Here is a 22,667-nt window from a genome sequence, read left to right as displayed (position 1 = left end):
GTAGGTGGGTGAATGAGTGGATGCGTGGGGAAGTGAGTGGGTGAGTGAGTGGGTGGGTGAGTGAGTAGGTGAGTGAGTAGGTGAGTGAGTGAGTGAGTGGGTGAGTGAGTGGGTGGGTGAGTGAGTAGGTGAGTGAGTAGGTGAGTGAGTGAGTGAGTGAGGTGAGTGAGTGGATGGGTGAGTGGGTGGGTGAGTAGGTGAGTGAGTGAGTAGGTGAGTGGGTGGGTGAGTGAGTGGGTGAGTGGGTGGGGAAGTGAGTGGGTAGGTGAGTGAGTGGGTGAGTGAGATAGTGAGTGGGTGGGTGAGTGAGTGAGTGGGTGAGCGAGTGAGAGTGGGTGAGTGAATGAGTGGGTGATTGAGTGAGAAGGTGAGTGAGTGGGTGAGTGAGTGGGTGAGTGAGTGGCTGACTGGGTGAGTGTGTAATCATCATCAGATACACTGTATATCCTTCAGCAGACTGTTTGGGCAAGTGCTGTTAGCGAGCACCTATTAAGGCTGGCACAATACACGAGGGGGTGGGTGGCCAGCACCACGCCCGACCGCCTTTGTCTCCCCAGTCGCGATGTTTACTCACCAGCCCAGGTACTCATTTGCGGTTGAGTCGACCTAGGGGAGGCCCAGGACCAGTTTAGATAATCGTCACACACGCACACACACACACTCGCGCACACTAACACTCACACACACTCACACACACACTCACACACACACTCACCCACACACTCACACACACTCACACACACACTCACCCACACACTCACACACACGCACACACACACGCACACACACACGCACACACACACTCACCCACACTCACACACTCACACACTCACACACTCACACACACACACGCACACACACACACTCACGCACACACTCACACAAACTCACACACTCACACACACATACGCACACACTCACACACACACTCACACACACACTCACACACACACACGCACGCACACTCACACACACTCACACACACTCACACGCACTCACACGCACACACTCACACACGCACACACTCACACAAACTCACACACACCCACTCACACACACACACACTCACACTCTCACACACACACTCACACACACACTCACACACACACTCACACACGCACACACTCACACAAACTCACACACTCACACACACTCACACACTCACACACTCACACACACACGCACACACGCACACACTCACACACTCACACACACACGCACACACGCACACACTCACACACTCACACACACACGCACACACTCACACACTCACACACACACTCACACACGCACACACTCACACACGCACACACTCACACACTCACACACTCACACACTCACACACACACACACACACACACACTCACACACGCACACACTCACACAGACACACTCAGCTGTCTGTGCTGGTAACTCTTAATCCCTGAAGAGCTATTTTAAAAGTTTAGGGGCTACACGATCACTCAACCACACTCCACCACTCCACCACACTCCACCACCAACACTCAACCATGCTCAACCACGCTCAACACACGCACACACATATACCAATGTATGCGGTCTATGCAAACATGACTCCTTGTAAAAAAGGTGTCAGTTTTGTTGCCAGATAGAAGGGTAAAAAAACAATTATCATATTTTTTACTGGCAAATGAGGTTCCAATTGTGTAAACACACAACTCTGATAATGTACGTGCACTGTCCTTGAAGTTGATTGGTCCACACCCGAGACAGCTTTCCTTAGAGCCTAGTCTCCATTGGTGTTGGACCAGATGACGCCAAAAGGCGCACAACTCAAAGACAATGCACCATCATAGTATGAGAGCTCGAGGTGAAGCATTTACACCATTGGAACCTCATTTGCCAGTAAAAAATATGATAATTGGTTTTTAACCCTTCTATCTGGCAACAAAACTGACACCTTTTTTACGAGGAGTCATGTTTGCATAGACCACAATACCTGCAGTCGTAATACAAACAAAAGACACAACTCTGATAATGTATGTGCACTGTCCTTGAAGTTGATTGGTCCACACCCGAGACAGCTTTTCTCAGAGCCTAGTACCCGTACCCTACCCGTTCCCTACCCGTACCCTACCCGTACCCGTACCCGTACCCTACCCGTACCCTACCCGTACCCTACCCGTACCCTACCCGTACCCTACCCGTACCCTACCCGTACCCTACCCGTACCCTACCCGTACCCGTTCCCTACCCGTACCCGTACCCTACCCGTACCCGTACCCTACCCGTACCCTACCCGTACCCTACCCGTACCCTACCCGTACCCGTTCCCTACCCGTACCCTACCCGAAATGAGTGACAAACGGTGACTCACGGTCTACCCGTACATGTACCCGTACCCAGCCGCACCAAGGTCGCAATCAGGTACCCGATACCCGTACCCTACCCGATACCCGGCTACCCGTACCCGGCCGGGTACGGGTAGGGTACGGGTATCGGGTACCTGATTGCGACCTCTAAGATGAAGCCATGTTGCAGGCGCGGGTGGGTTGATTCTAGGAACTTGAATTGTGAGAAGAGACAAGACGTTGGGAAATGAGTGACACACGGTGACTCACCAGTGACTCACGGTCTACCCGTACCCTACCCCTACCCGTACCCGGGTACGGGTAGGGGTATCGGGTAGGGTACGGGTATCGGGTAGGGTGCGGGTATCGGGTAGGGTACGAGTATCGGGTAGGGTACGAGTATCGGGTAGGGTAGGGGTATCGGGTAGGGTACGGGTATCGGGTAGGGTACCAGTATCGGGTAGGGTACGGGTATCGGGTAGGGTAGGGGTATCGGGTAGGGTACGGGTATCGGGTAGGGTACCAGTATCGGGTAGGGTACGGGTATCGGGTAGGGTAGGGGTATCGGGTAGGGTACGAGTATCGGGTAGGGTACGAGTATCGGGTAGGGTAGGGGTATCGGGTAGGGTACGGGTATCGGGTAGGGTACCAGTATCGGGTAGGGTACGGGTATCGGGTAGGGTAGGGGTATCGGGTAGGGTACGGGTATCGGGTAGGGTACCAGTATCGGGTAGGGTACGGGTATCGGGTAGGGTGCGGGTATCGGGTAGGGTACGGGTATCGGGTAGGGTAGGGGTATCGTGTAGGGTACGGTTATCGGGTAGGGTGCGGGTATCGGGTAGGGTATGGGTATCGGGTAGGGTACAGGTATCGGGTAGGGTACGGGTATCGGGTAGGGTACGGGTATCGGGTAGGGTGCGGGTATCGGGTAGGGTATGGGTATCGGGTAGGGTACAGGTATCGGGTAGGGTATCGGGTAGGGTGCGGGTATCGGGTATCGGGTACCCGGTTGCGACCTCTGCTCACCAGGACTCAACTCCACATCCTGATGGAGACTTTTCCACGCCGATTTCACATCTGCACAGAGAGACACGCACAACGGGACAGGCACAGAGGTGCACACATCAAGTAAGATGCAGAGATACGCACGGAGATATTTACAGAGAGCCACAGATTCAGAGGTACGCAGGAGAGATTCAGAGATCTAGATACACAGAGGCCGATCTTGACACCGCTGGTACCAGTCATCGGCAAGTCCACTCAGCTCCACGTCCTCCTGTACCACATCACTCCATCTCTTCTCTAGCCCGTGCCGCGCCCGTTTAGCCCCCTCGATCCGGCCGAACAAAAGCTGTTCAGGCATGCGGTGGCTGGGCATGCGGGCTACATCACCCAGCCAACGCAGCCTTGCCTGCCGGAGGAGCTCACCGATGGGACTTTGCCCAGATCTTTCAAGGATTTGTGAGCTCCTCACACAATCCAGCCTGCAGGTTAAACCCAGGATGGATCGTAGGCAGTGTGTGTGTGTGACACAGTCACACACACACACTGTCACACACACAGTCACACACTGTCACACACACACAGTGACACACGCACACACACACAGTCACACACCCACACTGTCACTCACACACTGTCACACACACACACACTGTCACACACACACACACACAGTCACACACCCACACTGTCACACACACACACTGTCACACACACACACTGTTACTCACACACACACAGTGACACACACACACACTGTTACACACACACACACTGTCACACACACACACACACTGTTACTCACACACACACACTGTCACACACACACACACACTGTTACACACACACACACAGTGACACACACACACAGTGACACACACATACACACACTGTTACACACACACACACTGTCACACACACACACACACTGTCACACACACACACACACTGTTACACACACACACACACACTGTTACACACACACACACAGTGACACACACACAGTGACACACACACACTGTTACACACACACAGTGACACACGTACACGTACACTCACCTTGCTCTCTCAGGCTGTGCCGGATCTCTGCTGAGACGCTCCGTGTCTCCGTGAGATCCTGGGGGGGCCCCTCACCGCCCCTGCTCAACTGGGGCCCCCCCCCAAGACTCCCTAGGGGGCCCCGGCCCCCCCAGCTCCTGGCCAGACGCTGCAGCAGTCCCGGCAGACTGAGACACAAAATGGTCAGAATCAGAGTCAGAAAGGGTTTGATTCGCCGTGAAAGTTCGCGCAGACAAGGAATTTAATTTTCGATGTAAAGCTTCTTTCGTGACTGCGGCAGGGATTCATCTTCTTGGTTCTTTCGGTAAAGTCATCGCGTAGAAGGAAATTAATAAAATAATAAAAATAAAACATAATAAGATGCAATTCTCACGTCGTTTGGGCCACAACGCAAGCAGACGTCCTCAGGTGAAGAACAGGGATGTCGGAAAGACAGCATCATTCACATCATCATCAACATCATCAACATCATCAACATCATCATCATCAACATTATCAACATCAACATCATCATATTTTTTTTTGGATGTAAAGCTTCTTTCGTGACTGCAGCAGGGATTCATCTTCTCGGTTATTTTGGTGAAGTCGTCACGTAGAAGGGAAATAATAAAATAATAAAATAAAACAAAATAAAATACAATTCTCACGACGTTTCGGCCACAACGCAAGCAGCCGTCCTCAGGTGGAGACCAGGGATGTCGGAAAGACAGCGTCTCATTCACATCATCATCAACATCATCATCAACATCATCATTAACATTAACATCATCATTAACATTAACATCATCATCAACATCATCATCTACATCTTTTTTTTTCGGATTTAAAGCTTCTTTCGTGACTGCAGGGATTCATCTTCTTGGTTCTTTCGGTAAAGTCGTCACGTAGAAGGGAAATAATAAAATAATAGAAATAAAACATAGTAAAATACAATTCTCACGACGTTTCGGCCACAACGCAAGCAGCCGTCCTCAGGTGAAGAACAGGTCTGTCGGGAAAGACAGCGTCTCATTCAGACAAACAGCGTTTCATTCAGACGCTGTCTTCACGACAGACACTGGTCTTCACCTGAGGACGGCTGCTTGCGTTGTGGCCGAAACGTCGTGAGAATTGTATTTTATAATGTTTAATATTTATTATTTTATTAATTCCCTTCTACGTGGTGACTTTACCGAAAAAACCAAGAAGATGAATCCCTGCTGCAGTCACGAAAGAAGCTTTAAATCCGAAAAAAAAAGATGATGATGTTGATGATGTTGTTGATGTTGATGATGTTGATGATGATGTTGATGATGATGTTGATGATGATGTTAATGATGATGATGTTGATGATGTGAATGACGCTGTCTTTCCGACAGACCTGTTCTTCACCTGAGGACGGCTGCTTGCGTTGTGGCCGAAACGTCGTGAGAATTGCATCTTATTATGTTAAATTTTTTTCATTTTATTATTTATTTTTGTTTGCATGTTGACTGCTTGTGTTGTGGTTATTGCAAACATGATGCCTTGTATAAAGGTGTCAGATGTTGTACCAGTTGAAAGGGTAAAAACCTATCACTATAGCAGCCAATCACATTCTTGGTTCTTTCGGTAAAGTCACGCAGAAGGGAAATAATAAAATGTTAAAAAACATTAAACAATAAAATTCTCACGACGTTCCGACTGCAACCCAAGCAATCGCAATCACCTGAAGATTTGTATTACTTCCCTTCTACGTGACGACTTTACCGAAAGAACCAAGAAGATGAAAATGACATCTCGACAAAGTGGCATGCACAGCGGCACAACACCGTGAGCGTGTGATGTCGCTTCTAAAATGTGGAGGGAATAAGTGTGACCCGTAAAAACAAAGTTTTTCACTCTAAATCCTTTATATGCGTGGCAGCGAACTTAATATAAACGATTTAAAAATATATTCGCCTGCGGAGGACGCGGGGATCGATCCCGCGACCTTTGGCATGGGAAGCGAGGGCGCTACCAACTGCGCTACTCCGCCACAGCTTGTGGAGGGGTTACGCTCTGGGCTCTTACACTGTGACGTTCAGCCAAAGCCATGAATGCGTTCTATTTGAATAAATGTAAAAAAAAAAATTTTGCCTAAAAAGTGTAAAATTTTGGGAATTTTTTTTCACGAACAATAATTGTCTGGCACAACGAGTCTGTGTGCAAAATGTCAGCTCGATTGGATCACGGGAAGTGGGTTAAAAAACGACCGAAAGATTTGCACGGTCGCAAGCAAGCAAGCACGCAAGCACGCAAGCAAGCAAACTTAATATAAAGGATTTAAAAACTGAAGGACTTGGAGAGGTTTTCACCCGACCACGAGGGGAGGGAGACAGAGGAGACACAGATTCCCAATCTACAAGAGGCATCGTCAAGGTTGGGATCGGACCTACGAACCCTGCTACACACCAGGTGAGGCATCTAACATCTCTCCACCGTGACCCTCTGACAGAGCTCGCAAACAGGTTTTCATTCCTTACCCGTACCCGTACCCGGCCGCACCAGGGTCACAAACAGGTACCCGATACCCGTACCCGGCCGTACCCGTACCCTACCCGTACCCTACACGATACCCGTACCCTACCCGATACCCGTACCCTACCCGTACACTACCCGTACCCTACCCGTACACTACCCGTACCCTACCCGATACCCGTACCCTACCCGTACCCTACCCGTACCCTACCCGATACCCGTACCCTACCCGTACCCTACCCGTACCCTACCCGATACCCGTACCCTACCCGTACCCTACCCGATACCCGGCTACCCGTACCCGGCTACCCGTACCCGGCCGGGTACGGGTAGGGTACGGGTATCGGGTACCCGATTGCGACCTCTGGGATGAAGCCACGTTGCAGGCGCGGGTGGGTTGATTCTAGCAACTTGAATTGTGAGAAGAGACAAGACGTTGGGAAATGAGTGACAAACGGTGACTCACCAGTGACTCACGGTCTACCCGGCTACCCGTACCCTACCCCTACCCGTACCCTACCCCTACCCGTACCCGGCCGCACCAGGGTCGCAAACTGGTACCCGTACCCATACCCAGCCGGGTACGGGTAGCCGGGTATCGGGTAGGGTACGGGTATCGGGTAGGGTACGGGTATCGGGTAGGGTACGGGTATCGGGTAGGGTACGGGTATCGGGTACCCGGTTGGGACCTCTGCTACACATCAGGCTAGGCAGTTAACATCTCGTCACCATGACCCTCTGAGAGCCTTAGTCTGGGTCTGCGAGTTTCAGTGATTAACACTGAACCGTATGGCAGCCTTAGTCTGGCTCTGTGTGTTTCCGAGTGTGTGTGTGTGTCTCTGTGTGTGTCTGTGTGTGTGTCTGTGTGGTGTCTGTGTGTGTGTCTGTGTGGTGTCTGTGTGTGTGTCTGTGTGTATCTGTGTGTGTGTCTCCGTGTGTGTCTGTGTGTGTGTCTGTGTGTGTGTGTGTCTGTGTGTGTGTCTGTGTGTGTGTCTGTGTGGTGTCTGTGTGTGTGTCTGTGTGTATCTGTGTGTGTGTCTCCGTGTGTGTCTGTGTGTGTGTCTGTGTGTGTGTGTGTCTGTGTGTGTGTCTGTGTGTGTGTCTGTGTGTGTGTCTGTGTGTGTGTCTGTGTGTGTGTGTGTCTCTGTGTCTCGGTGTGTGTGTGTGTGTGTCTGTGTGTGTGTCTGTGTGTGTCTGTGTGTGTCTGTGTGTGTATCTGTGTGTGTCCATATGTGTGTGTGTCTGTGTGTGTCTGTGTGTGTCCATATCTGGGCAAAGTCCCATCAGTGAGCTCCTCCGGCAGGCAAGGCTGCGTTGGCTGGGCCATGTAGCCCGCATGCCCAGCCACCGCATGCCTAAACAGCTTTTGTTCGGCCGGATCGAGGGGGCTAGACGGGCGCGGCACGGGCTGGAGAAGAGATGGAGTGATGTGGTACAGGAGGACGTGGAGCTGAGTGGACTTGCCGATGACTGGTACCAGCGGTGTCAAGATCGGCCTCAGTGGAGGAGGCTCGTGAAGGACGCTACTGGGCAGTTGGAGGCAGTCGCCCTCCAACAACAACGGAGGGCGGAGGAGCGACGCTCACAACAACGAGCGGAGCGCCGGGTGGCTAAAGCACAGCAAGTTGGCACAGTAGGGGGCACAGGTGGTGCATCAGCCAGTCATCTCGGTCATCTCGGTCAGTCGACCAGTGGCACCTGGGTCTGCCCCGTGACCTCCTGCCAGCGGGCTTTCGACACTTCACGTGGCCTCAAGGTGCACTTGGCCTGGCACAAGCATCGTGGTGACGTCACCGCCACTTAGTGGCGAATGGCGGTTGTTGTTGTGTCCATATGTGTGTGTGTCTGTGTATTTGTCTGTCTTTGTGGCTTTGTGTGTGTGTCTGTGTGTGTCTGTGGATTTGTCTGTCTCTGTGTCTCTGTGTGTGTGTGTGTCTCTGTGTGTGTCTCTGTGTGTGTCCATGTGTGTCTCAGTGTGTCTGTGTGTGTCTGTGTGTATGTCTGTGTGTGTGTCTGTGTGTGTGTGTGTCTGTGTGTGTCTGTGTGTGTCTGTGTGTGTGTGTCTGTGTGTGTGTCTCTGTGAGTGTAACTCTACCCTGTCTCTGTGTGTGTCTGTGTGTGTGTGTCTGTGTGTGTGTGTGTCTGTGTGTGTGTGTGTCTGTGTGTGTCTGTGTGTGTCTGTGTGTGTGTGTGTCTGTGTGTGTGTCTCTGTGAGTGTAACTCTACCCTGTCTCTGTGTGTGTCTGTGTGTGTGTCTCTGTGTGTGTGTCTGTGTGAGTCTGTGTGTGTGTGTGTCTGTGTGTGTCTGTGAGTGTCTCTGTGTCTGTGTGTGTGTCTGTGTGTCTGTGTGTCTGTGTGTCTGTGTATCTCTGTGTGTCTGTGTGTCTGTGTGTATGTCTGTGAGTGTCTCTGTGTCTCTCTCTGTGTGTGTCTCTGTGTGTGTCTCTGTGTGTGTCTGTGTCTCTGTGTGTATGTCTGTGTGTCTCTGTGTGTGTCTGTGAGTGTCTCTGTGTCTCTGTGTATGTGTCTGTGTATCTGTGTGTGTGTCTCTGAGTGTAACCCTACCCCGCCTGGCTAATGAGGAATCTTTAAATACAGCTGATGCCATCACTGGCTGAGACACACACAGACACAGACAAAGGTCCCCCGTGTAGCCCACACCGGCTCTTGGGTCAAGTGCTGGTAACAAGTAGCACCTATGAAACGGCAAGGACCCTTTTATCTCCCCAGTGCTGACGTGTGATAGATACTGGACTAGGTACTCATTTAAGGCCGAGTGGATCTAGGTGAGACTCAAGACCAGCTCAGATATTTACCACTGTGGGCCGTGACCCAGAGACACGGGGACACAGGGACACGGAGGCACGCGGAGACACACGCAGAGACACGTGAGACACACACAGAGACACGGGAGACACACAGAGTAGACACGTAGAGACACGTGGAGACACGTGGAGACACACACAGAGACACGGGAGACACACACAGAGACACGGGAGACACACACAGAGACACGGGAGACACACACAGAGACACGGGAGACACACACAGACACACAGAGACACGGGAGACACACACAGAGACACGGGAGACACACAGAGTAGACACGTAGAGACACGTGGAGACACGTGGAGACACGTGGAGACACACACAGAGACACGGGAGACACACACAGAGACACGGGAGACACACACAGAGACACGGGAGACACACACAGACACACAGAGACACGGGAGACACACACAGAGACACGGGAGACACACAGAGTAGACACGTAGAGACACGTGGAGACACGTGGAGACACGTGGAGACACACACAGAGACACGGGAGACACACACAGAGACACGGGAGACACACACAGAGACACGGGAGACACACACAGACACACAGAGACACGGGAGACACACACAGACACGTGGAGACACACGGAGTAGACACGTAGAGACACGTGGAGACACGTGGAGACACGTGGAGACACGTGAGACACACACAGAGACACGGGAGACACGCACAGAGACACGGGAGACACACACAGACACACAGAGACACGTGGAGACACGTGGAGACACGTGAGACACACACAGAGACACGGGAGACACACACAGACACACAGAGACACGGGAGACACACACAGAGACACGGGAGACACACAGAGTAGACACGTAGAGACACGTGGAGACACGTGGAGACACGTGAGACACACACAGAGACACGGGAGACACACACAGACACACAGAGACACGGGAGACACACACAGACACGTGGAGACACACAGAGTAGACACGTAGAGACACGTGGAGACACGTGGAGACACGTGAGACACACACAGACACGTGGAGACACACAGAGTAGACACGTAGAGACACGTGGAGACACGTGAGACACACACAGAGACACGGGAGACACACACAGACACACAGAGACACGGGAGACACACACAGACACGTGAGACACGTAGAGACACGGAGTAGACACGAGAGACGCTGTCTCTCTCCGTCTCACCCGTTGTCCCCCAAGTGTCTCCGCTGGGTCGCGGTGTCCGACGGCTGCAGTCCACGTCTCTCTCCTCTGTCTCCGTTGTCTCCGCTGTCTCCGCTGTCTCCGCTGTCTCCGCTGTCTCCGCTGTCTCCGGGAGACACGGCAGGCGAGATGCACACACAGGGAGAGGTGGGGTAGGTCATGTTTCATTGGTTTCGTGGCTTTATTTAGGTGATTTCGAAAAGTTTTTTGGTTTGGCCATGTTTGTTTTGTTGTAGTACAGAGTTAGACTGATGGCCTTGATCTAAGTTGTCTTGTGGTTGTTGTTGTTAGACTTTTATGGCTTTATTTTGGTGATTTTCAAAAGTTGTTTTGGTTTGGCCATGTTTGTTTATTGTAGTACAGAGTTAGACTGATGGCCTTAATCTAAGTTGTCTTGTGGTTGTTGTTGTTTGTGTTGTTGTAGTACAGAGTTAGACTGATGGCCTTAATCTAAGTTGTCTTGTGGTTGTTGTTGTTGTTGTTTGACTTGCATCCCACTGGGATTTTTGCACACAGCGTTGATTTTTTCTGCAATATTTTGCTGTCTTTTCTTGGATTTTCTGTTTGCACTCAGTCACATATTCACTTTAAGATGTTTTTTGTTTGTTGCAGTTGCACCCGATTCAAGAGCCGAATGGCTCACAGGGCTACACCTAATACATGAACTTGAATGTGGCTCACCCAGAGGTCACCATCCAACATCAGGCATTCTTTATCCACTGCTGGAGGAGGAGGTGGAGGTAGGGGAGGGGGGGTCTGTGTGTGTACCAGTGGGGCGCGGTAGTGTAGTGATTCATCTTCTTGGTTCTTTCGTTAAAGTCACGTAGAAGGGAAGTAATAAAATAATAAAAATAAAACATTATACTAATTCTCACGACGTTTCGGTCACAACGCAAGCAGCCGTCCTCAGGTGAAGAACAGGTCTGTCGTGAAGACAGCGTCTGAATGAAACACCACCAGGCTTGGCAGCGTCTATTTAAGCTGCTGGGTTGGAGGGGGAAGGGCGCCTTGACAAAAGAATGTGCATATCAAGAGGAATTTAGCATAAATATGCAAATTCCTTTGTCAAGGCGCCCTTCCCCCTCCAACCCAGCAGCTTAAATAGACGCTGCCAAGCCTGGTGCTGTTTCATTCAGACGCTGTCTTTCCGACAGACCTGTTCTTCACCTGAGGTCTGTCGGAAAGACAGCTTGTGCCAGGCTAGGTGCACGTTAAGACAGCTGTCTTTCCGACAGACCTCAGGTGAAGAACAGGTCTGTCGGAAAGACAGCGTCTCATTCAGACAGACAGCGTCTCATTCAGACGCTGTCTTCACGACAGACCTGTTCTTCACCTGAGGACGGCTGCTTGCGTTGTGGCCGAAACGTCGTGAGAATTGTATTTTACTATATTTTATTTCTATTATTGTATTACTTCCCTTCTACGTGATGACTTTACCGAAAGAACCAAGAAGATGAATCCCTGCTGCAGTCACGAAAGAAGCTTCACATCGGAGTGTAGCGGTTAGCGCTACGCTGCGCAATGAACCTGGCGACCCGAGTTCGATTCCCACCTGTGACCATTATCTGAACCGATCCTGGGCCTCCCCTAGGTCGACTCAACCTCAAATGAGTACCTGGTGCGTTGTGTAAACATCATCACTGGAGAGACAAAGGCGGTCGGGCGTGGTGCTGGCCACCCACCCCCTCGTGTGCCGTGCCAGCCTTCATAGGTGCTCGCTAACAGCACTTGCCCCTACAGTCTGTTAAGGCTACACGGGGGATCTTTGTCTTGTGTGGGTGAGTGTGTGTATGAGTGTGTATGAGTGTGTGTATGAGTGTGTGTATGTGTGTGTATGTATGTGTATGTGTGTGTATGTATGAATGTGTATGTATGTATGTGTATGTATGTGTGAGTGTGTGTATGAATGTGTATGTATGTATGAATGTGTGTGTGTATATGAGTGTGTGTATGTATGAATGTGTGTATGAGTGTGTGTGTATGTATGAATGTGTGTGTATGTATGAATGTGTGAGTGTGTATGAATGTGTGTGTATGTGTGTATGTGTGAGTGTGTGTATGTGTGTGTGTATGTGTGTGTGTGTATGTGTATGTATGAGTGTATGAATGAGTGTGTATGTATGAGTGTATGAATGAGTGTGTATGTGTGTGTGTATGTATGTATGTGTGTATGTGTGTGTGTATGTATGTGTGTGTGTATGAATGTGAGTGTGTATGTGTGTATGTATGAGTGTGTGTATGTGTGTGTGTGTATGAATGTGAGTGTGTATGTGTGTATGAATGTGTGTGTGTGTATGTGTATGTATGAGTGTATGAATGAGTGTGTATGAATGAGTATGTGTGTATATGTGTGTATGTGTGTGTGTATGAATGAGTATGTGTGTATGTATGTGTATGAATGTGAGTTTGTGTGTTTCTTGAGTTTCTACGGCTGGCAACGCCGCAATGCGTAATAGCGCTGCAGTGTCAAACACAAGACAAAGCTCCCCCGTGTAGCCTGCAAACACTGTTGGGGCAAGTGCTGTTAGTGAGCAGCTACCAGGGGGTGGGCGCACACTCATAAACACACTCACTCACTCACACTCATATACTCACTCACTCACACTCACTCATAGATACACTCACTCACACACACAGTCACAGATACACACACTCATAAACACACTCACAGATACACACACTCATAAACACACTCACTCACTCACACTCACTCATAGATACACACACTCACACACACAGTCACACACACTCACTCATAAACACACTCACTCACTCACACTCACTCATAGATACACACACTCACACACACACTCACACACACTCACTCATAAACACACTCACTCACACACACACACTCATAAACACACTCACTCACTCACACTCATATACACACTCACACACTCACTCACTCACACTCATATACACACTCACACACTCACTCACACACACACTCACTCACACACTCACTCACTCACACTCATAAGCACACTCACTCACTCACACTCATATACACACTCACACACTCACTCACTCACACTCATATACACACTCACACACTCACTCACACTCATATACACACTCATAGATACACTCATAGATACACTCATATACACACTCACACACTCACACTCATATACACACTCACACACTCACTCACTCACACTCATATACACACTCATAGATACACTCATAGATACACTCATATACACACTCATATGCACACTCATATACACACTCATAAACACACTCACTCACTCACACTCATATACACACTCATATACACACTCATATACACACTCATAAACACACTCACTCACACACAATCACTCATAAACACACTCACGGATACACACACTCATAAACACTCACACACTCACTCACACTCATAAACACACTCACACTCATAGACACACACTCATAAACACACACTCACTCACACACAGACTCACTCATAAACACACTCACAGATACACACACTCATAAACACTCACACACTCACTCACACTCATAAACACACTCACACTCATAGACACACACTCATAAACACACTCACACACACTCACTCATAAACACACTCACACTCATAGATACACACACACTCACACTCACTCACACTCACTCATATATACACTCATAAACACACTCACACACACATAGATACACACACACTCATAGATACACACACACTCACACACACTCACACACACTCATAAACACACTCATAGATACACTCACACACTCATAGATACACACTCACTCATAAACACACTCATACACTCATAAACACACACTCATAGATACACACTCACTCATAAACACACTCACACACACTCATAAACACACTCACAGATACACACACTCATAAACACACTCACACACACTCATAAACACACTCACAGATACACACACTCATAAACACACTCATAAACACACTCACACTCATAAACACACTCACAGATACACACTCATAGATACACACACACACACACTCATAGATACACTCACACACACTCATAAACACACTCACACACACACACACTCATAGACACACTCACACTCACACACACTCACACAAACTCATTAACACACTCATAGATACACTCACACACTCATAGATACACACTCACTCATAAACACACTCATAGATACACTCACACACTCACAGATACACACACTCATAAACACACTCACAGATACACACACTCATAAACACACTCACAGATACACACACACACATAGATACACACACACATAGATACACACACACTCACACACACACTCATAGATACACACACTCACACACTCACACACACAACCACTCATAGACACATTAATATACACACAAATACAACGTTTGTAAAGAAATCTATAATCAAGAGGGCATTTTTTAATAGTCCGAGGTAATTGTTGATATTCACAAAATTCGTGCGTTAGTTCCATTCTAGGGCAGCGTTCTTAACAGAGCTTACGCATAACATCAAGATAGAGCTTACACACCGATAAGCATTCACACAAAGTGTAAAACATTCTAGATTTTAAGTTTTCGTGACTGCAACGATTCATACTCTTAGATTTTTTCGGTAAATTCGCGTAGGCAAAAATAAATAAGGAAAAAAATTAATAGAAATATTAATTATTTTATTTATATTATTCTATTAGAAATAAAATATTTCATTAGTATTTCTATTATTCTTATTATTTATTTGCTTAAAAATAAATAAGGAAAAAAATTAATAGAAATAAGAATACATTATTTTATTTCTATCATTTTATTAGAAATAAAATATTTTATTGTTATTTCTATTATTATTATTTTTCCCTACGTGACTTTACCGAAAAAACCTAATAGTATAAAGTGTAAAACAGTTTAAAAAAATTATTCTTTTAAAAAATAAGTTAATGAAACGTGTTTTTACGATTACGTAATCACCCGTTCAATATCGGTTACGTAACAATGCAGCATTTTTTCAGCGCAGCTAATCTCCCCAAAATCAGGACCAAAGCAATGAAACAACCTTAATAAATGAACAACAACAACACACAACTATAAATAACTAAATAAGCAGCGGGCGCTATAAAACAATTAAAATTAAAATCGTTTAACACGGAGGCCTACCTCGGAGTGATGAAGCCTACGCCTCGCCTAGCCGGCCTGCCCGCCTGCCGCACCTCTGCGGGCGAAGACATTCCACCTCTTCGTGCCTCGGGCTCGCCCCGTCGCCGCGGGAGACGCTCGCGGTCACAATCAGCGTCGAAATCTGCCGCTTTGAGGTCCGAAATAGACGCGGGGAGGCGGCAAAGTGACGGGGTTGAGAGGCGGAGCCTGCCCGACTAGGCCGCGTTGTCACGGCAACGCTCCTCTGCGGTACCCCGGGGTTGCTATGGCAACGGGGCCGTGACGTCACGGGGGGCGTGGCTTCATCGGCGTATTGCGGTGAAGAAGGCCGCGTTGTTACAGTGAAGAAGGTCGCGTTGTTACAGTGAAGAAGGCCGCGTTGTTACAGTGAAGAAGGCCGTGTTGTTACAGTGAAGAAGGCCGCGTTGTTACAGTGAAGAAGGCCGCGTTGTTACAGTGAAGAAGGCCGCGTTGTTACAGTGAAGAAGGTCGCGTTGTTACAGTGAAGAAGGTCGCGTTGTTACAGTGAAGAAGGCCGCGTTGTTACAGTGAAGAAGGCCGCGTTGTTACAGTGAAGAAGGTCGCGTTGTTACAGTGAAGAAGGCCGCGTTGTTACAGTGAAGAAGGCCGCGTTGTTACAGTGAAGAAGGCCGCGTTGTTACAGTGAAGAAGGCCGCGTTGTTACAGTGAAGAAGGCCGCGTTGTTACAGTGAAGAAGGCCGCGTTGTTACAGTGAAGAAGGCCGCGTTGTTACAGTGAAGAAGGCCGCGTTGTTACAGTGAAGAAGGCCGCGTTGTTACAGTGAAGAAGGCCGCGTTGTTACAGTGAAGAAGGTCGCGTTGTTACAGTGAAGAAGGCCGCGTTGTTACAGTGAAGAAGGCCGCGTTGTTACAGTGAAGAAGGCCGCGTTGTTACAGTGAAGAAGCCGCGTTGTTACAGTGAAGAAGGCGCGTTGTTACAGTGAAGAAGGCCGCGTTGTTACAGTGAAGAAGGCGCGTTGTTACAGTGAAGAAGGCCGCGTTGTTACAGTGAAGAAGGCCGCGTTGTTACAGTGAAGAAGGCCGCGTTGTTACAGTGAAGAAGGTCGCGTTGTTACAGTGAAGAAGGTCGCCCGGTTGTTACAGTGAAGAAGGCCGCGTGTTACAGTGAAGAAGGTCCGCGTTGTTACAGTGAAGAAGGCCGCGTTGTTACAGTGAAGAAGGTCCGCGTTGTTACAGTGAAGAAGGTCCGCGTTGTTACAGTGAAGAAGGCCGCGTTGTTACAGTGAAGAAGGCCGCGTTGTTACAGTGAAGAAGGTCGCGTTGTTACAGTGAAGAAGGCCGCGTTGTTACAGTGAAGAAGGCCGCGTTGTTACAGTGAAGAAGGCCGCGTTGTTACAGTGAAGAAGGCCGCGTTGTTACAGTGAAGAAGGCCGCGTTGTTACAGTGAAGAAGGCCGCGTTTGTTACAGTGAAGAAGGTCGCGTTGTTACAGTGAAGAAGGCCGCGTTGTTACAGTGAAGAAGGCCGCGTTGTTACAGTGAAGAAGGTCCGCGTTGTTACAGTGAAGAAGGGTCGCGTTGTTACAGTGAAGAAGGTCGCGTTGTTACAGTGAAGAAGGCCGCGTGTTCAGTGAAGAAGGCCGCGTTGTTACAGTGAAGAAGGTCCGCGTTGTTACAGTGAAGAAGGTCCGCGTTGTTACAGTGAAGAAGGCCGCGTTGTTACAGTGAAGAAGGTCCGCGGTTGTTACAGTGAAGAAGGCCGCGTTGTTACAGTGAAGAAGGCCGCGTTGTTACAGTGAAGAAGGCCGCGTTGTTACAGTGAAGAAGGTCGCGTTGTTACAGTGAAGAAGGCCGCGTTGTTACAGTGAAGAAGGTCGCGTTGTTACAGTGAAGAAGGCCGCGTTGTTACAGTGAAGAAGGTCGCGTTGTTACAGTGAAGAAGGCCGCGTTGTTACAGTGAAGAAGGTCGCGTTGTTACAGTGAAGAAGGCGCGTTGTTACAGTGAAGAAGGCGCGTTGTTACAGTGAGAAGGTCGCGTTGTTACAGTGAAGAAGGCCGCGTTGTTACAGTGAAGAAGGCCGCGTTGTTACAGTGAAGAAGGTCGCGTTGTTACATGAAGAAGTCCGCGTTTTACAGTGAGAGGCCGCGTTGTTACAGTGAAGAAGGCCGCGTTGTTACAGTGAAGAAGGCCGCGTTGTTACAGTGAAGAAGGCGCGTTGTTACAGTGAAGAAGGCCGCGTTGTTACAGTGAAGAAGCCCGTTGTTACAGTGAAGAAGGTCGCGTTGTTACAGTGAAGAAGGCGCGTTGTTACAGTGAAGAAGGCCGCGTTGTTACAGTGAAGAAGGCGCGTTGTTACAGTGAAGAAGGCGCGTTGTTACAGTGAAGAAGGCGCGTTGTTACAGTGAAGAAGGCCGCGTTGTTACAGTGAAGAAGGCCGCGTTGTTACAGTGAAGAAGGCCGCGTTGTTACAGTGAAGAAGGCCGCGTTGTTACAGTGAAGAAGGCCGCGTTGTTACAGTGAAGAAGGCCGCGTTGTTACAGTGAAGAAGGTCGCGTTGTTACAGTGAAGAAGGTCGTTGTTACAGTGAAGAAGGCCGCGTTGTTACAGTGAAGAAGGCCGTTGTTACAGTGAAGAAGGCCGCGTTGTTACAGTGAAGAAGGCCGCGTTGTTACAGTGAAGAAGGTCGCGTTGTTACAGTGAAGAAGGCGCGTTGTTACAGTGAAGAAGCCGCGTTGTTACAGTGAAGAAGGCCGCGTTGTTACAGTGAAGAAGGCCGCGTGTTACAGTGAAGAAGGTCCGCGTTGTTACAAGGGAAGAAGGTCCGCGTTGTTACAGTGAAGAAGGCCGCGTTGTTACAGTGAAGAAGGCCGCGTTGTTACGTGAGAAGGCCGCGTTGTTACAGGTGAAGAAGTTCGCGTTGTTACAGTGAAGAGGTCGCGTTGTTACAGTGAAGAAGGTCGCGTTGTTACAGTGAAGAAGGTCGCGTTGTTACAGGTGAAGAAGGCCGCGTTGTTACAGTGAAGAAAGGCCGCGTTGTTACAGTGAAGAAGGTCGCGTTGTTACAGTGAAGAAGGTCGCGTTGTTACAGTGAAGAAGGCCGCGTTGTACAGTGAAGAAGGCCGCGTTGTTACAGTGAAGAAGGCCGCGTTGTTACAGTGAAGAAGGTCCGCGTTGTTACAGTGAAGAAGGTCGCGTTGTTACAGTGAAGAAGGCCGCGTTGTTACAGTGAAGAAGGCCGCGTTGTTACAGTGAAGAAGGTCGCGTTGTTACAGTGAAGAAGGCCGCGTTGTTACAGTGAAGAAGGCCGCGTTGTTACAGTGAAGAAGGCCGCGTTGTTACAGTGAAGAAAGTCGCGTTGTTACAGTGAAGAAGGCCGCGTTGTTACAGTGAAGAAGGCCGCGTTGTTACAGTGAAGAAGGCCGCGTTGTTACAGTGAAGAAGGTCGTGGTGGGGTCGTCTCTCTGCTTTTAGCTGCAATTCTCTCCCCGTCTCTGTCTGCGCGTCTCTTGCGAGGAAGGATTAACAAGTATAACCCGTAAAAACAAAGTTTTTCACTATAAATCCTTCATATGCGTGGCATCGGTTTTATTTTATTATTCATTTCAGTTTTTCTTGAGTAAGAGTTTCATTTTGATCACATTGGTATTTTAAATTAAATATGAAAAATTTTTTCTTTCTAAAAAGTGGAAAATTTTGGAATTCTTTTTTTCACGAACATTAATTGTCTCGCACAACGAGTCTGTGTGCAAATTGTCAGCTCGATTGGATCACGGGAAGTGGGTTAAAAAACGACCGAAAGATTTGCACGGTCCTAAGCAAGCAAGCAAGCACGCGAACTTAATATAAAGGATTTAATAAAGGATTTAACAAGTATAACCCGTAAAAACAAAGTTTTTCACTATAAATCCTTTGTATGCGTGGCGGCTAGAGTCCTCTCGTCCTCTGGCTTGAGATGGCTGCCACCTATGGGTCAGATGATTGTCTGCCACCATTAAGCAATTGGTAATTAAATATAATATTTTTGTCCCAAAAAGTGTAAAATTTTGGAACAAAAATGTACACTTTTTAGGACAAAAATATTATAATTAAATATAATATTTTTGTCCTAAAAAGTGTTAAATTTTGGAAAAAAAATTTCACGAACCATTGGAACCTCATTTGCCAGTGAAAAAAATATGATAATTGTTTTTTTACCCTTCTATCTGGCAACAAAACTGACACCTTTTTTTACAAGGAGTCATGTTTGCATAGACCACAATACCTGCAGTCGTAATGCAAACAAAAAACACAACTCTGATAATGTATGCACTGTCCTTGAAGTATCATATATGTGTGTGTACCTGTGTGTGTGTGTACCTGTGTGTGTGTGCGGGCGTTCGACACTTCACGTGGTAGCTTCAAGGTGCACTTGCCCTGGCACAAGCGTCGTGGTGACGTCACCGCCACTTAGTGGCGAATGGCGGTTGTTGTTGTGTGTTAGTGTGTGTGTACCTGTGTGTGTGTACATGTGTGTACCTGTGTGTGTGTACCTGTGTGTGTGTACATGTGTGTGTGTGTGTGTACACTGTGTGTGTGTACACTGTGTGTGTGTACACTGTGTGTGTGTGTACATGTGTGTGTGTGTACACTGTGTGTGTGTACACTGTGTGTACCTGTGTGTGTGTACACTGTGTGTACCTGTGTGTGTGTACATGTGTGTGTGTGTACACTGTGTGTACCTGTGTGTGTGTGTGTACCTGTGTGTGTGTACACTGTGTGTACCTGTGTGTGTGCACCTGTGTGTGTGTACCTGTGTGTGTGTACACTGTGTGTGTACCTGTGTGTGTGTGTACCTGTGTGTGTGTGTACCTGTGTGTGTGTGTGTACCTGTGTGTGTGTACCTGTGTGTGTGTACCTGTGTGTGTACATTGTGTGTGTGTGTACACTGTGTGTGTACACTGTGTGTACCTGTGTGTGTACACTGTGTGTGTGTGTACCTGTGTGTGTACACTGTGTGTGTGTACCTGTGTGTGTGTGTACCTGTGTGTGTGTACCTGTGTGTGTGTACCTGTGTGTGTGTGTACCTGTGTGTGTACACTGTGTGTGTGTGTACACTGTGTGTGTACACTGTGTGTGTGTGTACCTGTGTGTGTGTACACTGTGTGTGTACCTGTGTGTGTGTACCTGTGTGTGTGTGTACCTGTGTGTGTACACTGTGTGTGTGTGTGTACACTGTGTGTACACTGTGTGTACCTGTGTGTGTACACTGTGTGTGTGTACCTGTGTGTGTGTGTACAATGTGTGTGTGTACCTGTGTGTGTGTGTACACTGTGTGTGTGTACCTGTGTGTGTGTGTACACTGTGTGTGTGTACCTGTGTGTGTGTGTGTACCTGTGTGTGTGTACCTGTGTGTGTGTGTACCTGTGTGTGTGTGTACACTGTGTGTGTGTACCTGTGTGTGTGTGTACCTGTGTGTGTGTGTACCTGTGTGTGTGTGTACACTGTGTGTGTGTGTACCTGTGTGTGTGTACCTGTGTGTGTGTACCTGTGTGTGTGTGTACACTCTGTGTGTGTACCTGTGTGTGTGTACCTGTGTGTGTGTGTACCTGTGTCTGTGTGTACCTGTGTGTGTGTGTACACTGTGTGTGTGTGTGTACACTGTGTGTGTGTACCTGTGTGTGTACACTGTGTGTGTACCTGTGTGTGTGTGTACAATGTGTGTGTGTGTACCTGTGTGTGTACACTGTGTGTGTGTGTGTACCTGTGTGTGTGTGTGTGTACCTGTGTGTGTGTACCTGTGTGTGTGTGTGCGGGCGTTCGACACTTCACGTGGCAGCCTCAAGGTGCACATGGCCTGGCACAAGCGTCGTGGTGACGTCACCGCCACCTAGTGGCGAATGGCGGTGGTGAGTCCTTGTAAAAAAGTGTCAGTTTTGTTGGCAGATAAACGGGCTGTTTTCCGTCAAAGTTTGTGCTTTGTTTGCATTCCCCCTTCTCCATGATCTCTGTTTGTGTAAAAGACAAATGCGTTTGGTGAGGCTCTGATTCCATGGAATACATATTATCTGGTCGGGTGTGTGTTTGACCTATTTTTAAATCCTTTATATTAAGTTTGCATGCATGCTTGCTTGCTTGCGTGCTTGCTTGCTTACGACCGTGCAAATCTTTCGGTCGTTTTTTAACCCACTTCCCGTGATCCAATCGAGCTGACATTTTGCACACAGACTCGTTGTGCGAGACAATTAATGTTCGTGAAATTTATTTTCCAAACTTTTACACTGTTTAGGGAAAACAAATTAAATATTTAATTACCAATTGCTTAATGGTGGCAGACAATCATCTGACCCATAGGTGGCAGCCATCTCAAGCCAGAGGACGAGAGGACTCTAGCCGCCACGCATATAAAGGATTTAGAGTGAAACACTTTGTTTTTACGGGTTAATTTTTTCTTGTATATCTTATGAGTTACCCCCGGTGAAATATCTCATGGTTATGATTTGGTTGATGTTTAATCAAGCACGGAGGGATCCGTGCTTTTAATTCTCGAGTTATATTTTGATATCCTGAGGTCGGAGGTGTAATTAAGGTGACATTTAAGCCGGAATTCATATTTTTTGGTTCTCTTGGTAAAGTTACGCAGATAGAAAGATACAATAAAAATGTATAAATGCGGTGAATACGAGTAAAATAAGGAAATTTATAAGAAAGCCCTAATGTAGA

At 48.2% G+C, this 22,667-nt stretch overlaps 1 protein-coding gene across 3 annotated transcripts; it reads right to left on the bottom strand.

Moving 5' to 3' along the window:
* Positions 1 to 574: 574 nt before the first annotated feature.
* Positions 575 to 16,247, bottom strand: LOC133360581 (collectin-12-like). Of its 3 annotated transcripts, none has more exons than XM_061579383.1 (5): positions 15,989 to 16,247; positions 10,855 to 10,983; positions 4,374 to 4,540; positions 3,339 to 3,389; positions 575 to 606 (listed from the first exon to the last, which is right to left on the bottom strand). In XM_061579383.1, the coding sequence occupies exons 1-5, from the start codon at positions 16,057 to 16,059 to the stop codon at positions 587 to 589; spliced, it is 438 nt and encodes a 145-aa protein (XP_061435367.1). In that variant the 5' UTR covers positions 16,060 to 16,247; the 3' UTR covers positions 575 to 586. The 3 variants fall into 3 exon arrangements, with proteins under 3 accessions (XP_061435367.1, XP_061435368.1, XP_061435369.1); XM_061579384.1 differs by having other exon boundaries at positions 10,855 to 10,974; XM_061579385.1 differs by having other exon boundaries at positions 10,855 to 10,965.
* Positions 16,248 to 22,667: the final 6,420 nt, after the last annotated feature.

This window comes from Lethenteron reissneri, chromosome 69 (assembly GCF_015708825.2).
Source record: "Lethenteron reissneri isolate LAM-NWPU_2019-01 chromosome 69, ASM1570882v1, whole genome shotgun sequence".
In the NCBI taxonomy this organism is placed as follows: Eukaryota; Metazoa; Chordata; class Hyperoartia; order Petromyzontiformes; family Petromyzontidae; genus Lethenteron; species Lethenteron reissneri.
Note: the sequence above shows the minus strand (reverse complement) of the source record. Positions and strands in the feature narration are given on the sequence as shown.